This window comes from Manacus vitellinus, unplaced genomic scaffold (assembly GCF_001715985.3).
Source record: "Manacus vitellinus isolate BGI_N305 unplaced genomic scaffold, ASM171598v3 scaffold_7_pilon, whole genome shotgun sequence".
Classification (NCBI taxonomy): Eukaryota; Metazoa; Chordata; class Aves; order Passeriformes; family Pipridae; genus Manacus; species Manacus vitellinus.
This window is the reverse complement of record NW_021940813.1, coordinates 10108330-10119621: the sequence shown is the minus strand read 5'-3', so window position 1 is coordinate 10119621 and position 11292 is coordinate 10108330. Positions and strand designations below refer to the sequence as shown.

General features: G+C 45.0%; 1 protein-coding gene across 2 annotated transcripts; it reads left to right on the top strand.

Moving 5' to 3' along the window:
* The first annotated feature begins 5254 nt into the window (after nt 1-5254).
* Nucleotides 5255-8181, top strand: SAT1 (spermidine/spermine N1-acetyltransferase 1). Of its 2 annotated transcripts, XR_001922142.2 has the most exons (7): nt 5280-5531; nt 5671-5722; nt 5806-5889; nt 6195-6302; nt 7072-7173; nt 7259-7299; nt 7585-8100. XR_001922142.2 is itself a non-coding variant. In XM_018084198.2 (6 exons), exons 1-6 carry the CDS (start codon nt 5466-5468, stop codon nt 7753-7755), a joined length of 516 nt encoding a protein of 171 aa, XP_017939687.1. In that variant the 5' UTR covers nt 5255-5465; the 3' UTR covers nt 7756-8181. The 2 variants fall into 2 exon arrangements, 1 of the variants encoding a protein (XP_017939687.1); XM_018084198.2 differs by lacking the exon at nt 6195-6302 and having other exon boundaries at nt 5255-5531; nt 7585-8181.
* The last annotated feature ends 3111 nt before the right edge of the window (nt 8182-11292 follow it).

Sequence of the window (11292 nt, the reverse complement as noted above, 5' to 3'; positions counted from 1 at the left end):
GGGAGGTAATCGAGAGCTTCGGAATTTCCGGGGCAGAAGACGATTTAGGAAAACGCAGCTGCGTTAAATGAGCTGAGCGCTTGGCACAGGTGAATAATCAACAAATTTAATTCGTCAGAATTGTTTTTTTTTCCTGGGAGCTGAAGAACCCTGGAGCAGAGCGGGCACCGGGCCTACGCCAGGGTGCGCGGGCAGAGGGTCAGCCTCGGCTCTGCACAGAGACCATGAGGAGCAGACCTGGGAGCACTTGCCGAAACCGTGTCCGCACCTCCCGGGTACTTGGATCTATACGGGTGTTAGGAGTTAGCGATGAAGTTGCTAAGCACACCTTGCCAAAGACTTATCAAAGACACCAGCAAGGCTGTATGAGGGCACAAGAAAACATGTTCTAGCAAACAGTGAAAGTACATTAACCGAATTATTCATTACTTGCGAGTGTACCACCTGACCACTCTTTTCACTGTCACCTTCTTTTTGATAAATTGCTTCTAAACAAACAAAACTAATTGAAAAAATAGAGTTGGTATCTTTTTTATATGAGACTTGTGGTTGATTGCAGTTTTGAATTGATTAGTGTTTTGAAAGACCAAGTGACTGATGTGCCTTGGACACTGAGGACCCTTGCTACTGGCACAGGTTTTCTGTGGTGGACGTGGTGCCAGCAGTTCCCTCCTGTGTCATGACTGCACAACCAGACACACAGGAGAGGGGCCTGGTGGGTGAACCTCACCCCTGGAGAAGGCAGCAAGTAGGAGAGTTGCAGGCATGGCAGGATAGGGGAAAGGCTCCTCTCAGACAGCCCACACCCCAAGCGTCTTACAAGTCCAGTCCCCAGCTACAGCCCTTGTATTTGCCAGCCCAGCCAGCCACACATCTCTTGCAACACGACCATGCATAGACCAGCTCTGTGGGTCTGCAGAGAAAGTGTTCAGTGCCAGGTTGGATGGGGCTTGGAGAAACCTGGTCTAGTGAAAGGTGTCCCTACCCATGGCAGGGGGTTGAAACTGGATGATCTTTAAGGTCCCTTCCAACCCAAGCCATTCTGTGATTCTATGAAAAAGTTGATAGTGCTATTGCAAAACTTTTCATTCGTCTGTCGTGGGAAAAAATGTGGAAACCTGTTATGGATGCATGCTGAAGGTCCAAAAATCAAGATGCCACTAAAGAATCACTTCTGGGCAGTGCAGAAGACTGTGCCAAAGACAAAACCCTGGTTGTGACACATAAGAAAACCACCTGCTCATTGTGAGAACCCCCCTTAGTATTAAGGAAAACTTTATATTCTGTAGGTTTCTTTTAGGAGCCTGAGAACCTTACCCCTGATTTAAGCATACTCAAGATCAGAGCCAAAGGGACTTCAACTGTCTACAAAACATAAAGTTACAAAACTGAGGCCTGGCTTGATTTTTTCCCAACATTTATTTCTATAACTTTTATACCCCAAATTATTTGCACATGAGATAGATGATTTGTGGATGCAGGCAGATAATTAGTTATGTCTAAATCCCAAAATCATTACAGGGCATAATTACAAATGACAGATGAGATGTACTAGCTTATGGGAATAGAGTTCTAATGACCTAAAATATGTCTTCAAAGATAATAATGGAGAATTATGGTCCTTTTATTTCCAGCTTATGGAAATTCATGTAGCTTTATTATGTGAAATTGTTAATTTTGCATTTGCCCTGAATTCTGAGCAATGCTCCTGCAGTATTTATTTAGTATTCTCTACTATTCTGACAGAGATTAATATTTTTTCTATGTACAGCCTGGTGTTGACAAACTGTAATTTAAAGTTACTTTTAAAAATATCTGGAAGCAACTACGAACTCATAAATATCAATGCAAGGTAAAAGTATGAGGAAGAAAATATTTAGTTGAAAATGCTAAGAGAATCCTGAATGTCATCCAAAGACTAATCTGGAAAAATTACAGGTCAATACAGAATATTAATTGCCTTTTCTGTATTTTGCTCCAGAGATTTGACAGGAGATACAATTTGGATTGAAATACTTGAAAATATTTAATCGTGCAATCAAAAATTATTAACTCACTGCATTCTAATGTGGAATAAGGAGTTTTTCTCCTTCCCCTCTTATTTCTTACAAACAGAGAACCTTTGAGGCATGAGAGAGGCGTTCATACAGGAATTCAAGGAATCTTCCTAGCGAAGGAGGAAATCAGAAATTAAAATATGAGAAGTAAAGGGAGTTTGATTAGTGACAGTAAAGAAAGAAAACTGGTGCCCACTTTGAGCCTTTCTGTCCAGCCTCTGAGAAAAGAGGACATTAGAAAATTATATAGAAATAAAAATATGCTTTTGGTGTAAGTATGGATGAGGTCCCATAACTCTGAAAAAATTGTTCATCAGTGGAAGGATCTGGAGGAACTGGCTTGGCTATTTCAGGTAGCTTCAGACTAGACATGACCTCCATCTCTGGAGAGGATGTGGGGAAAACACGTCTCAGTCACCGCATAACACTGTGTGCTTTTATTAGCAGCAGTTCCTGTTGCATGCTGAAAAATAAAGTGCTGCTTGATATGTTGCACAAAATGTTCTGTTTCTCCTCTTACAAGTAACATTTAGGGAGAAGATGCAGCGAGAATAATGGGAATTATATACATGCTCATTTCACATAATTCTAACCATTCTACCTCTCAAAGTCCAACCCTCCTGGTGCAAATGCTGATGGATTCACAGCTGGCAGGTTCTGCATGGAAGAAGCTGCTGGCTGATACAGAAAAGTGAACTAATCCAGACTTCAGTGCATATTTCATTATAACAGGTTATTTTAACACTGGTTTACCTTAAACACATTTTCTAACCACCTGCCAGCATACATACTTGCATAATTTGAGAAAACCTTGGTCCTTTTCAGGAGACTTGCCACTACTCATTCCCTTGGAGAGAAGGGCGGACGAACAGGTTGTGACCACTCAAGGATAAAATCTGAGCCCTGTGCAGGTCATTAGAGATTTCATCACTGGCTGTAACTATGTCAAGATGACACAAAACCTGCTCAAAGACAAACAGACCTGAGACAAAAGGAAGAAGCTGTAAAATACAAGCCCCGTCAATCTGATTAATTCAGAAAATTGAGTTTCTTTAGAACCTCTTTTTAAAATAGTCTTACCATTCTTATTAATCTTACTTATTCTGGAAAAATACCTCTAGTAATATGTAACTAAATAATTGTACCATCGATATCATAATTAGATATTTTTCTTTCTTTTTCTTTCTTTCCTTTTCTTTCTTTGTTTCTTTCTTTTTTAATTCTCTGAATTTCCTATTGTTTAGGAAATTATTTTTTATATTTTAAGAGTTTTTTTATTATTTTTTCCTTTTGCCTTGTGACTTTGAAAGCTAAATCCAATGAACTGTATTAACTGGGGTAACACGGTATCAGCATATTTCTGAGCAAGTTAAAGCAGGACTTTCAAAAACAGTCAAGGTGGAAAATGTTTGGTTTTTTTTTTTTGCTGAAACTTCAGCTTCAAAAATCATGTGACTTTTCTGACTTGAGAAGAAAGAAGCCAGGCACTTTCTGTTCTTATACAACAGTAGGTTTCCTGATAGCGTGACTTCCTCATTGTGAAGTGCAAAACAAAGTGAGTTGAGACAACACAAACACTGCTGTCTTTCACAGAGACAGTATTGCCCATTTTTGACCACAGTATATTCATTAGATGTATGTAGTTAGGTTCAGTCCATTCTTTGCTAGTTTATTCAGATTTAGTCCCCCTACCAAAAGCCCCGTCCTGAGAGATCCACAACCCATGAAATAAATCTTAGCTCTTCTACTACTAGCCATTGGCTGTTGCTTTGTGACTTGGAAATGCTTCTGTTCTTTGGGCATCTCCCTTTTTGCACCAATAGAGGATAAACAGAGCCAGTTAGGGTGTTTGCATAAATCCTAAATTATTCTTCCAGGGCTCCAGGTACTTTCCACTGTGTGCCAAAGGGTTTTCTTGGCTAACATGAGCCACCAGAATACACACTTCTTTATGCAATTCTCTTGTAGTTTCATGTTTCGTGCTGCCCCTCTATCTAAACAAAGGAGAATCTTGTTGGGTGTTGGATACACTGAAAAATAGGGTGTGAGTGTTGTGAGAGTCAGCAGCATGACAGTGCCTTCCCATATCCCAAACCACTAAGTCAGGCTAACCTAAATCTAAGATCAAGAGCTCATTTACAGTATCTAAGGATGGACGTGATAGTTGCACAGCAATAGAAGAGGGTGAAAAGAAAACCACATGTATGCCGAGGAATTGCACTTCTCCTCTGGGTGGCCCAGCTGGGTCCATAGACCACACGGTCACCTAAATCATGATCCAGCTCATTCCTCGGCACAGGTCAACATCTGTAGGTCATGTCCAGAGGGAGAGCAGGGCTGGGAATAATTCCTCCATCCTTTCATACTCCAAAGTCATTTTGGGGAGTCTATCCAGATGGAATTTCCTCATCTTACCCACCGCTATCCTCAGGGACATCCATACCTCCATTGGGATGGAGTCTCAACCTCCCTTAGGGCAGACTATTGGCAGTTCCCCCGTTTTGAAACCACTCCTGTCCTTTGTACTTCTCCCAGCGCTGACCCTTCCCTCCGGTCAGGGGCGTCACGGTGCCTGTGCCAGACTGGAAAACGTCCCGATCCCAAGGGTAAACTTCGGTGTTTTGAACTCTTTTCCATCAGGACGCTCCCGCCCGGGGGAGCGCACCTTGGCGCTAGACACCCTCTCCCGCGCAGCAGGCTTGGATATGGATCCTTACTCCGTATTCCAAGCAAATATCGAGGCCTTTTTCCCCCTCTCTCTCGTCAGCGGTGCACAGAGCGCGCCATCACCGCCTCGGGCCAGGGCGGCGCCGCGGCCCTTTTACAAGGTGCCCCTCCAGGGAGAGCCCCGAGACAGGGGCAGCGCCGGGCTCGCTTTTCGGGCTGTCCGTGGCAGCTGGTGCCGGGAGAGGCGGGGCCGAAGGTGCCGAAGGTCCCGAAGGTCCCGGGGGTCCCGGGGTGCCGCTGAGGGCCCGGTCCCGTCCGGGGAGAACGGGGGGTTCTCGCCCCGCGGGCTCCGCCAAGGGGGGCCCGGCCGGGAGGGGGTGGCGAGTCACGAAGACGCCGCGGCTGTTGCCCGGCCGGGGCGGGCAGGGTCCGGTGCGGGGCGCGCCCATTGGCTGTGGGCGAGAGCAGAAGAGCGCGCCGCATGTCCCGCACACGGCGGGAGAGGCGGGGGCCGCGGCGTCCTATAATGCGGCGGCCGGGGCCAGCGGCTGCCACTCCGAAGCCGGGGAAGCAGGGAGTGCGAAGGGGCCGCAGGACGAACGCCGCCGGACATGCCTCGCAGCCTGACTGACCGCAGGTGGCCGCCGCGCCCGGGACACGAATGAAGAAACAGCTGCTCCTCCTGTTCACACACCGGGGACTCGTCAGCCGAGGGGGCCGCAGGGGGAAGCGCCGTCGAAAATGGCATCGTTCAGCATCCGCGCCGCGCGTCCCGAGGACTGCCCTGAGCTGCTGCGACTGATCAAGGTGCGGGCGGGGCGCGGACCGGGGGGTCCCTCAGTCCCGGCGGTGCGGGGGGGTCAGCGCTGACGAGGCCTGAGCAAAACAAGGTGTTGCGCAAGGGCGGGGGGCGGGGAGAGGCCGCTCACGGCTCCTTCTCTTCCAGGAACTAGCCAAGTACGAGGACATGGAGGACCAAGTGGTGCTAACTGAGAAAGGTACGAGGCGGCGTCAGCTCGCCGGGTGGGCTGCCGAGTGACGGTGTCTGTGGCTCAGCTGCTTGTGTGTTCTGATCTTCCAGAACTGCTTGAGGATGGTTTTGGCGAGCACCCTTTCTACCACTGTCTGGTTGCAGAAGTGCCGAAAGACCAGTGGTCGTCTGAAGGTGAGGCTTCCCGATGCTTATTTTTGGATACTAAAAATACAGAGGCATCATGTGCTTAATGTTATCGATTGTACATAAGGTTTCACCAGCGAACTGGGGTAGGAGGAGTAGGTTAAGTGGTAAATGCAGTAATGTATAGTGATGCTCTGCTGAAGTGGTTGCTAATCCTGGAAGCATGGGAAGATCAGGTATAACATAATGTACTTGACTCCAGTTTTTCTTGTTTTTTCTTGTTTGACCCTGACTTACCTTTATGTAATTCTGTTGAATCACATTTTTTTCTTTAATTTGTCCCCAATCTTCAGGTTACAGTCTCTAGCTTCGCCATGTACATGGCCCTTCCGTGTACATGGATGGGCGGGGAGGTAACTAAAAGATCCGTTACACAATAAAGTAGATGATCATAATATGAGGTAAGGTCTACAGGGACAAGTGCTGTTCCCAAACCTTTACCAAAGACACAGTAGATCAGAAACCTGTTTGCACGCTTCTCTTACAGTATGTGCAGAAATAGTTAAAATACTCAGGGTTTATGTTCGAGTGGGCTGTTGTTGGAAGAGTTGTTTCTCTTCTTTGTTGAGCCACAGAATTAAAATTGAAGCTGCAGCTTTACTTACCTTGACTTTATGGTACTGAAGGTAAATAAAGCAGCATGATGCTCTCATGGAAGCTTAAGTTGAAGTGCTTGAAATGCTGCTGTAAAGGTGGCCTGGGATTAGGCCTTCTCACACAGTGTAGTTACTGACAAATGTACACAGAAAGATCAGTGTTCTTCAGAGTTTGACAGACTGTTCTGGTTGCTAAGGAAGCAGAGCTGGGGCAGTCATCTAGATTGTGAGCTCCTGTGTAAAGTTCTTACTTGTATTCATGAGTGGAAATACTGATAAATCAGTAGGGTGTGCTTTACTTTGTAGAAAAAAGCCCTGTGTTAGCACTTACTGTGATAGTGCTTTTGAGGATTTCAAGGTATGGCTAGGGCAGACTTTGTTCTGTTAGGCTGATACAAGTTTGTCAGAAATCATATTTTCAGTTGTGTGCTTACTTGTAAACTTCGTTTTTAATTCTAACCTAATATCGAATGTCTGCATGTTACAGAGAATACATATATTTAAACATGCATGTAAGACTTAATATTTTTGCCTTCTAAATTCAGACGAGCTGAAGTTACATCCTTTGTTTCAGAAACATGTGTTGTGGGCTTTGCCATGTATTACTTCACTTACGATCCATGGATTGGAAAACTGCTGTATCTTGAAGATTTTTATGTGATGGCTGAGTATAGAGGTATATATTACAGAATGAGATTAGTTGCTTATAGGACTTTTTTAAATTTGAAACTTAAGTTTCTTGTTTCTTTTTGTTTCTTTAGGACTTGGTATCGGGTCAGAAATTCTGAAGAACTTGAGTCAGGTATGTCTTAGTGATAAGCCTAAACAAGCAGAACTGAGCACAAAGCAGTGTTCTTGCTTTTCTGTTAACTGTGTGGAGCTTTCCCTTCAGCACTACGCTGACTTCAAGGAGGTCACAGGACACTAGACAGCTTAAAGCATTGTCTAGAGTCTGGTAAAAATGAGAAGTGACCGACAGAATGAACTCGCTGACTGGTGATGCAGAGTTGCTGAGTAATCTCACTGGTTCTTGCTGTGCTCATGACCCGGGCTGCTGTGTGAGCCTGTGGTGTGTCCTGCCTTGCAGGTGGCTGTGAAGTGCCGCTGCAGCAGCATGCACTTCCTCGTGGCCGAGTGGAACGAACCGTCCATCAGGTTCTACAAGAGGAGGGGCGCCTCGGATCTGTCCACTGAGGAGGGGTGGAGGCTCTTCAAGATTGACAAAGAGTATCTCTTGAAGATGGCAACAGAAGAGTGAGAGATTATTCCAGCAAATGAATTCTTTCTGCGAATATATATGCTCTCTGAATAAACTCCTTGCTTTCTGTGTTATGTACATGTTGTAGTGGAATAAAGTAGTGTGGATCCTAATAATGAGAACACTATGCAGGTGTGGTCATAGAGTAATTGGTACTGTGATCTGGAGTTGGCATCTGTGAAGTTCAGCATGTGCTTGTGTGCATCCTTTACCAGTGTGGGCTTGTAATCCTTGTATATGGAAACTTCATTCTTGTAAGTGTCATTCAAATGTGTACAATGTACACACTGGTAGGGTTTGTTTTAATTATTGCCTTTTATAAAAATAAATAGTGTTTTCACTTCACAGCAGTAGTTTTGACTTTAATTCTCACAAACAGTTTTCAGTTAAATAACATGCAAATTAATAAAAGACTTGCTGATTCACCTAAACATTTTCACAATGAGTGAAACAATTTACCGTGGTCTCAGTGGGGTAAAAGGTGCACTTGTGTAGCCATGGGACCCAGTGGTGAGTTTTGAGCACCTGAGTGTTTGGAGGGGTTTGAGATCAACCTTTACCTTCTGTGTCGTGCAGAGCATCCTATCTTGTGAACTAAATTTTAAGGTACAGCTGGGGTCCCTAAATCAGGCTCCTTTCTGGAAAGCAGCTCCAGAAAATCTGGAGCTTGAGCCTTCCAGTTACCTGCAGATCACCTTGCTTGGAAGGGCATAACCTTTAAGGGGAAGATGCATCCAGGTGTGGTTTTAAAGCCTAAGTAACAAAAAAAGGTTTTGACTGGTCACATGTAGGAGAAAGTATTTCTACAAACCACAAAAAAACCTCCATTGTGTGACTTTAAAACACCAAACTTGAATAATTCTGGTCACCTGGGTTTCTGTACATGATTTCAGATAAGGTTCAGCCTTTCTGCCTGTGCGTCGGTGCCAGGTAGTCAGTGGTGCTGAGCTGCCTGAAATTAAATGCTGTGTTAAGCACTTAACAGAAAACAGATACTGTGAATTTAAGCCTTTGCACAGCAGTAGGTGAAAACAATGCTGCTCAGCAATTTTTTAGTTGCCTTTGAAACAAGTTAATTTTGCAGTACTGTGTTGGCCCTTCTCTTAAATTGATGGTGAAAGTGGGTGCATGCAAGATTTGCACTGCTCCCCTCTTGCTCTGTGGTAACCATGCAATAAAAAGTTTCTTTTGGCCAGCACTGCTTTTGCTTCAAAGGAAGGGGAGAGACTTATCTGCCTTATAACATTAACTGGTTTAAATAAAACAAAGTTTTAAACCTTTTGGTCACTGCATAAATCACATATCACTTGGAAGATATTTCCTCATCCTAGAGAGTAGAGGGCAGTGACTGCTTCAACTACGGGTAATCCTGAACTAAAGAATAAGGTATCATTGCCTGGGGCCAACAGCAAGCTGTGCAGGGCATTTAGCATGAAACTATCCTTATCTTCTGTTTTGTTTCTGTTTTTAGCTGAGGTGTAATCAGCAGTGTGCCAGTTCTGCCCAGGTGTGACGTGTGGCTGTCAATTGTTGCCTCAAGAATAAGAAGACTAATAAAAAAATACATGAGCTCTTGAAAGAGAGCAGAAGGTAGCTCTTCCTTGGGGGCATCAGTGGATGAGAAGCTCGACATTGTCTTGGCAACATGTCCTCAACCCAGAAAACCAACCATGTCCTGGGCTGCATCAAAAGCAATGGCCAGCAGGTCGAGGCAGAGGATTCTGCCCTTCTGTTCTGCTCTTGTGAGACCCCACCTGCAGTACCATGTCTAGTTCTGGGGTCCCCACCACAAGAAGGGCACAGACCTACTGGAGCGAGTCCAGTGGAGGCCACAAGGATGATCAGAGGGCTGGAACACTTTACCTATGAAGTCAAGCTGAGAGAGTTGGGACTGCTCAGCCTGAAGAAGGCTCTGGGAGACCTTCTAGCAGCCTTCCAGTACCTAAAGGGGCTACAGGAAAGCTGGAGAGGGACTTTTCACAAGAGCATGTATTGACAGGACAAGGAGAAATGGCTTTAAGCTGTAGGAGGGCACGTTTAGATTGGCTGTTAAGAAATACTTCACTGTGAGGGTGCTGAGGCACTGGAACAGGTCGCCCTGTGGATGTCTCATCCCTGTAAGTGTTCAAAGCCAGGCTGGATGGGGGGCTGAGCAACCTGGTCTAGCGGGTGGCATCCCTGACCAGGGTAGGGGATTGGAACTAGATGGTCTGTAAGGTCCCTTCCAACCCAAACCCTTCTATGATTCTGTGATATATCCAAATGGTTGTCTGGACAAATTCCAGTTGTCATCACAGAATCTGTCACAAAATTACCCTGATTGAGCAGGTAAATTTCTGCATAAGAAACAATCGTTTCCAGACACTGCCCATGGCTGTGCAGCACCTCAGCTGCTGTGAGAGAATTCATACCATGCACAGGAGCCTGAGATTCAAATCCCTCTCCTACCCAAGGGGAACAGAAATCTGTTTCTCGCTTGGCCAAAGATTAAATGCCAGGCTACAAACCTCCCTACTTGCTCTTGCTCAGCCTGTAGTCTTCTGCAATTAAGCAAGCCAAAGGAAGCGAGAGTAAGCCCACCCAGTGAACAGCCCAGTAGAAGGTGATGGAGGTGGAATGGGAAGGATGAGATGGCCTCCAGCAGCTCTTGCTGAGCACCAGAGTGTTGTCTCTTCTCCTTGGTGAAGCTGCAGTAACTTCACTGGTTACTCTGCCAGCTACATTAACCTACTTGTGCCTCTCAGTCCTAGTGCAATCTGTTTTGGTTATTTTAAGCTGTGCTTCTGGCTCTGTGTATCAGACCAGAAGGTGATTGCTAGTAGAGCAGTTTAAGAATGTTTTTATTTTGAAATTAACAGTTCATTAGATATCTAGGCCAGACGTGCTTCAATCTCAGGCCCCAGACTTCTAGAGCACAATAAAGCTATCAAAGCTGCATGACTGAATGGAACGAGCCAACTAATTAGGCATTATAATTAGGAAAGTAAGCAGCTTAGTCAAATTTTCAATCAATTTAGAATTGTTCACCGTATTTTGTTCATCTTCTGTCATTGCATTTTCTAAACAGATTTTGATGAAAGAGATTCTCTGGAAGTCACAGTAAACAAGCGAGGCAGTTCTAAATGAGAAGACCTTTTCTAGCCACTGGTGATAATTTTAAACATTCATATATGAAAGGAAAGACTGACACTAACCTTTCAGATGTGACTTGTGTTGAGATCCTATTAAGCAGTAGGGTTTTTAAAACCAGCAGAAATAGTCTCACAGTTTTGGTAACAGTCTCCAACAGTGATATGGTAATGCCATGGGTCAAGACCAATTTTAAATTCCCTCAATAACTTTCTCAAGCTACCAGGACACCAAAGTGACTCTGGTACTACAACTGAGACACGCAGCAGAGTATTTCCTGTGGCTTTAGGCGCTGGAGAAACCTCACCTGGTGTGCCTTTTTTCGGCCCCAGGAGCGCGATCACACCACCGAGCTGCAGTGCGAGCGTATGATGGGGGCTAAGCAATGGCTTTGAGCTATTCACTGGT

Coding starts and splice junctions, on each gene's coding strand:
- SAT1 (XM_018084198.2), top strand. CDS start 5,466: ATGGCATCGTTCAGCATCCGCGCCGCGCGTCCCGAGGACTGCCCTGAG. Junction 5,723..5,805: donor AGTGGTGCTAACTGAGAAAG/GTACGAGGCGGC, acceptor CTGATCTTCCAG/AACTGCTTGAGGATGGTTTT. Junction 7,174..7,258: donor TGTGATGGCTGAGTATAGAG/GTATATATTACA, acceptor TTGTTTCTTTAG/GACTTGGTATCGGGTCAGAA.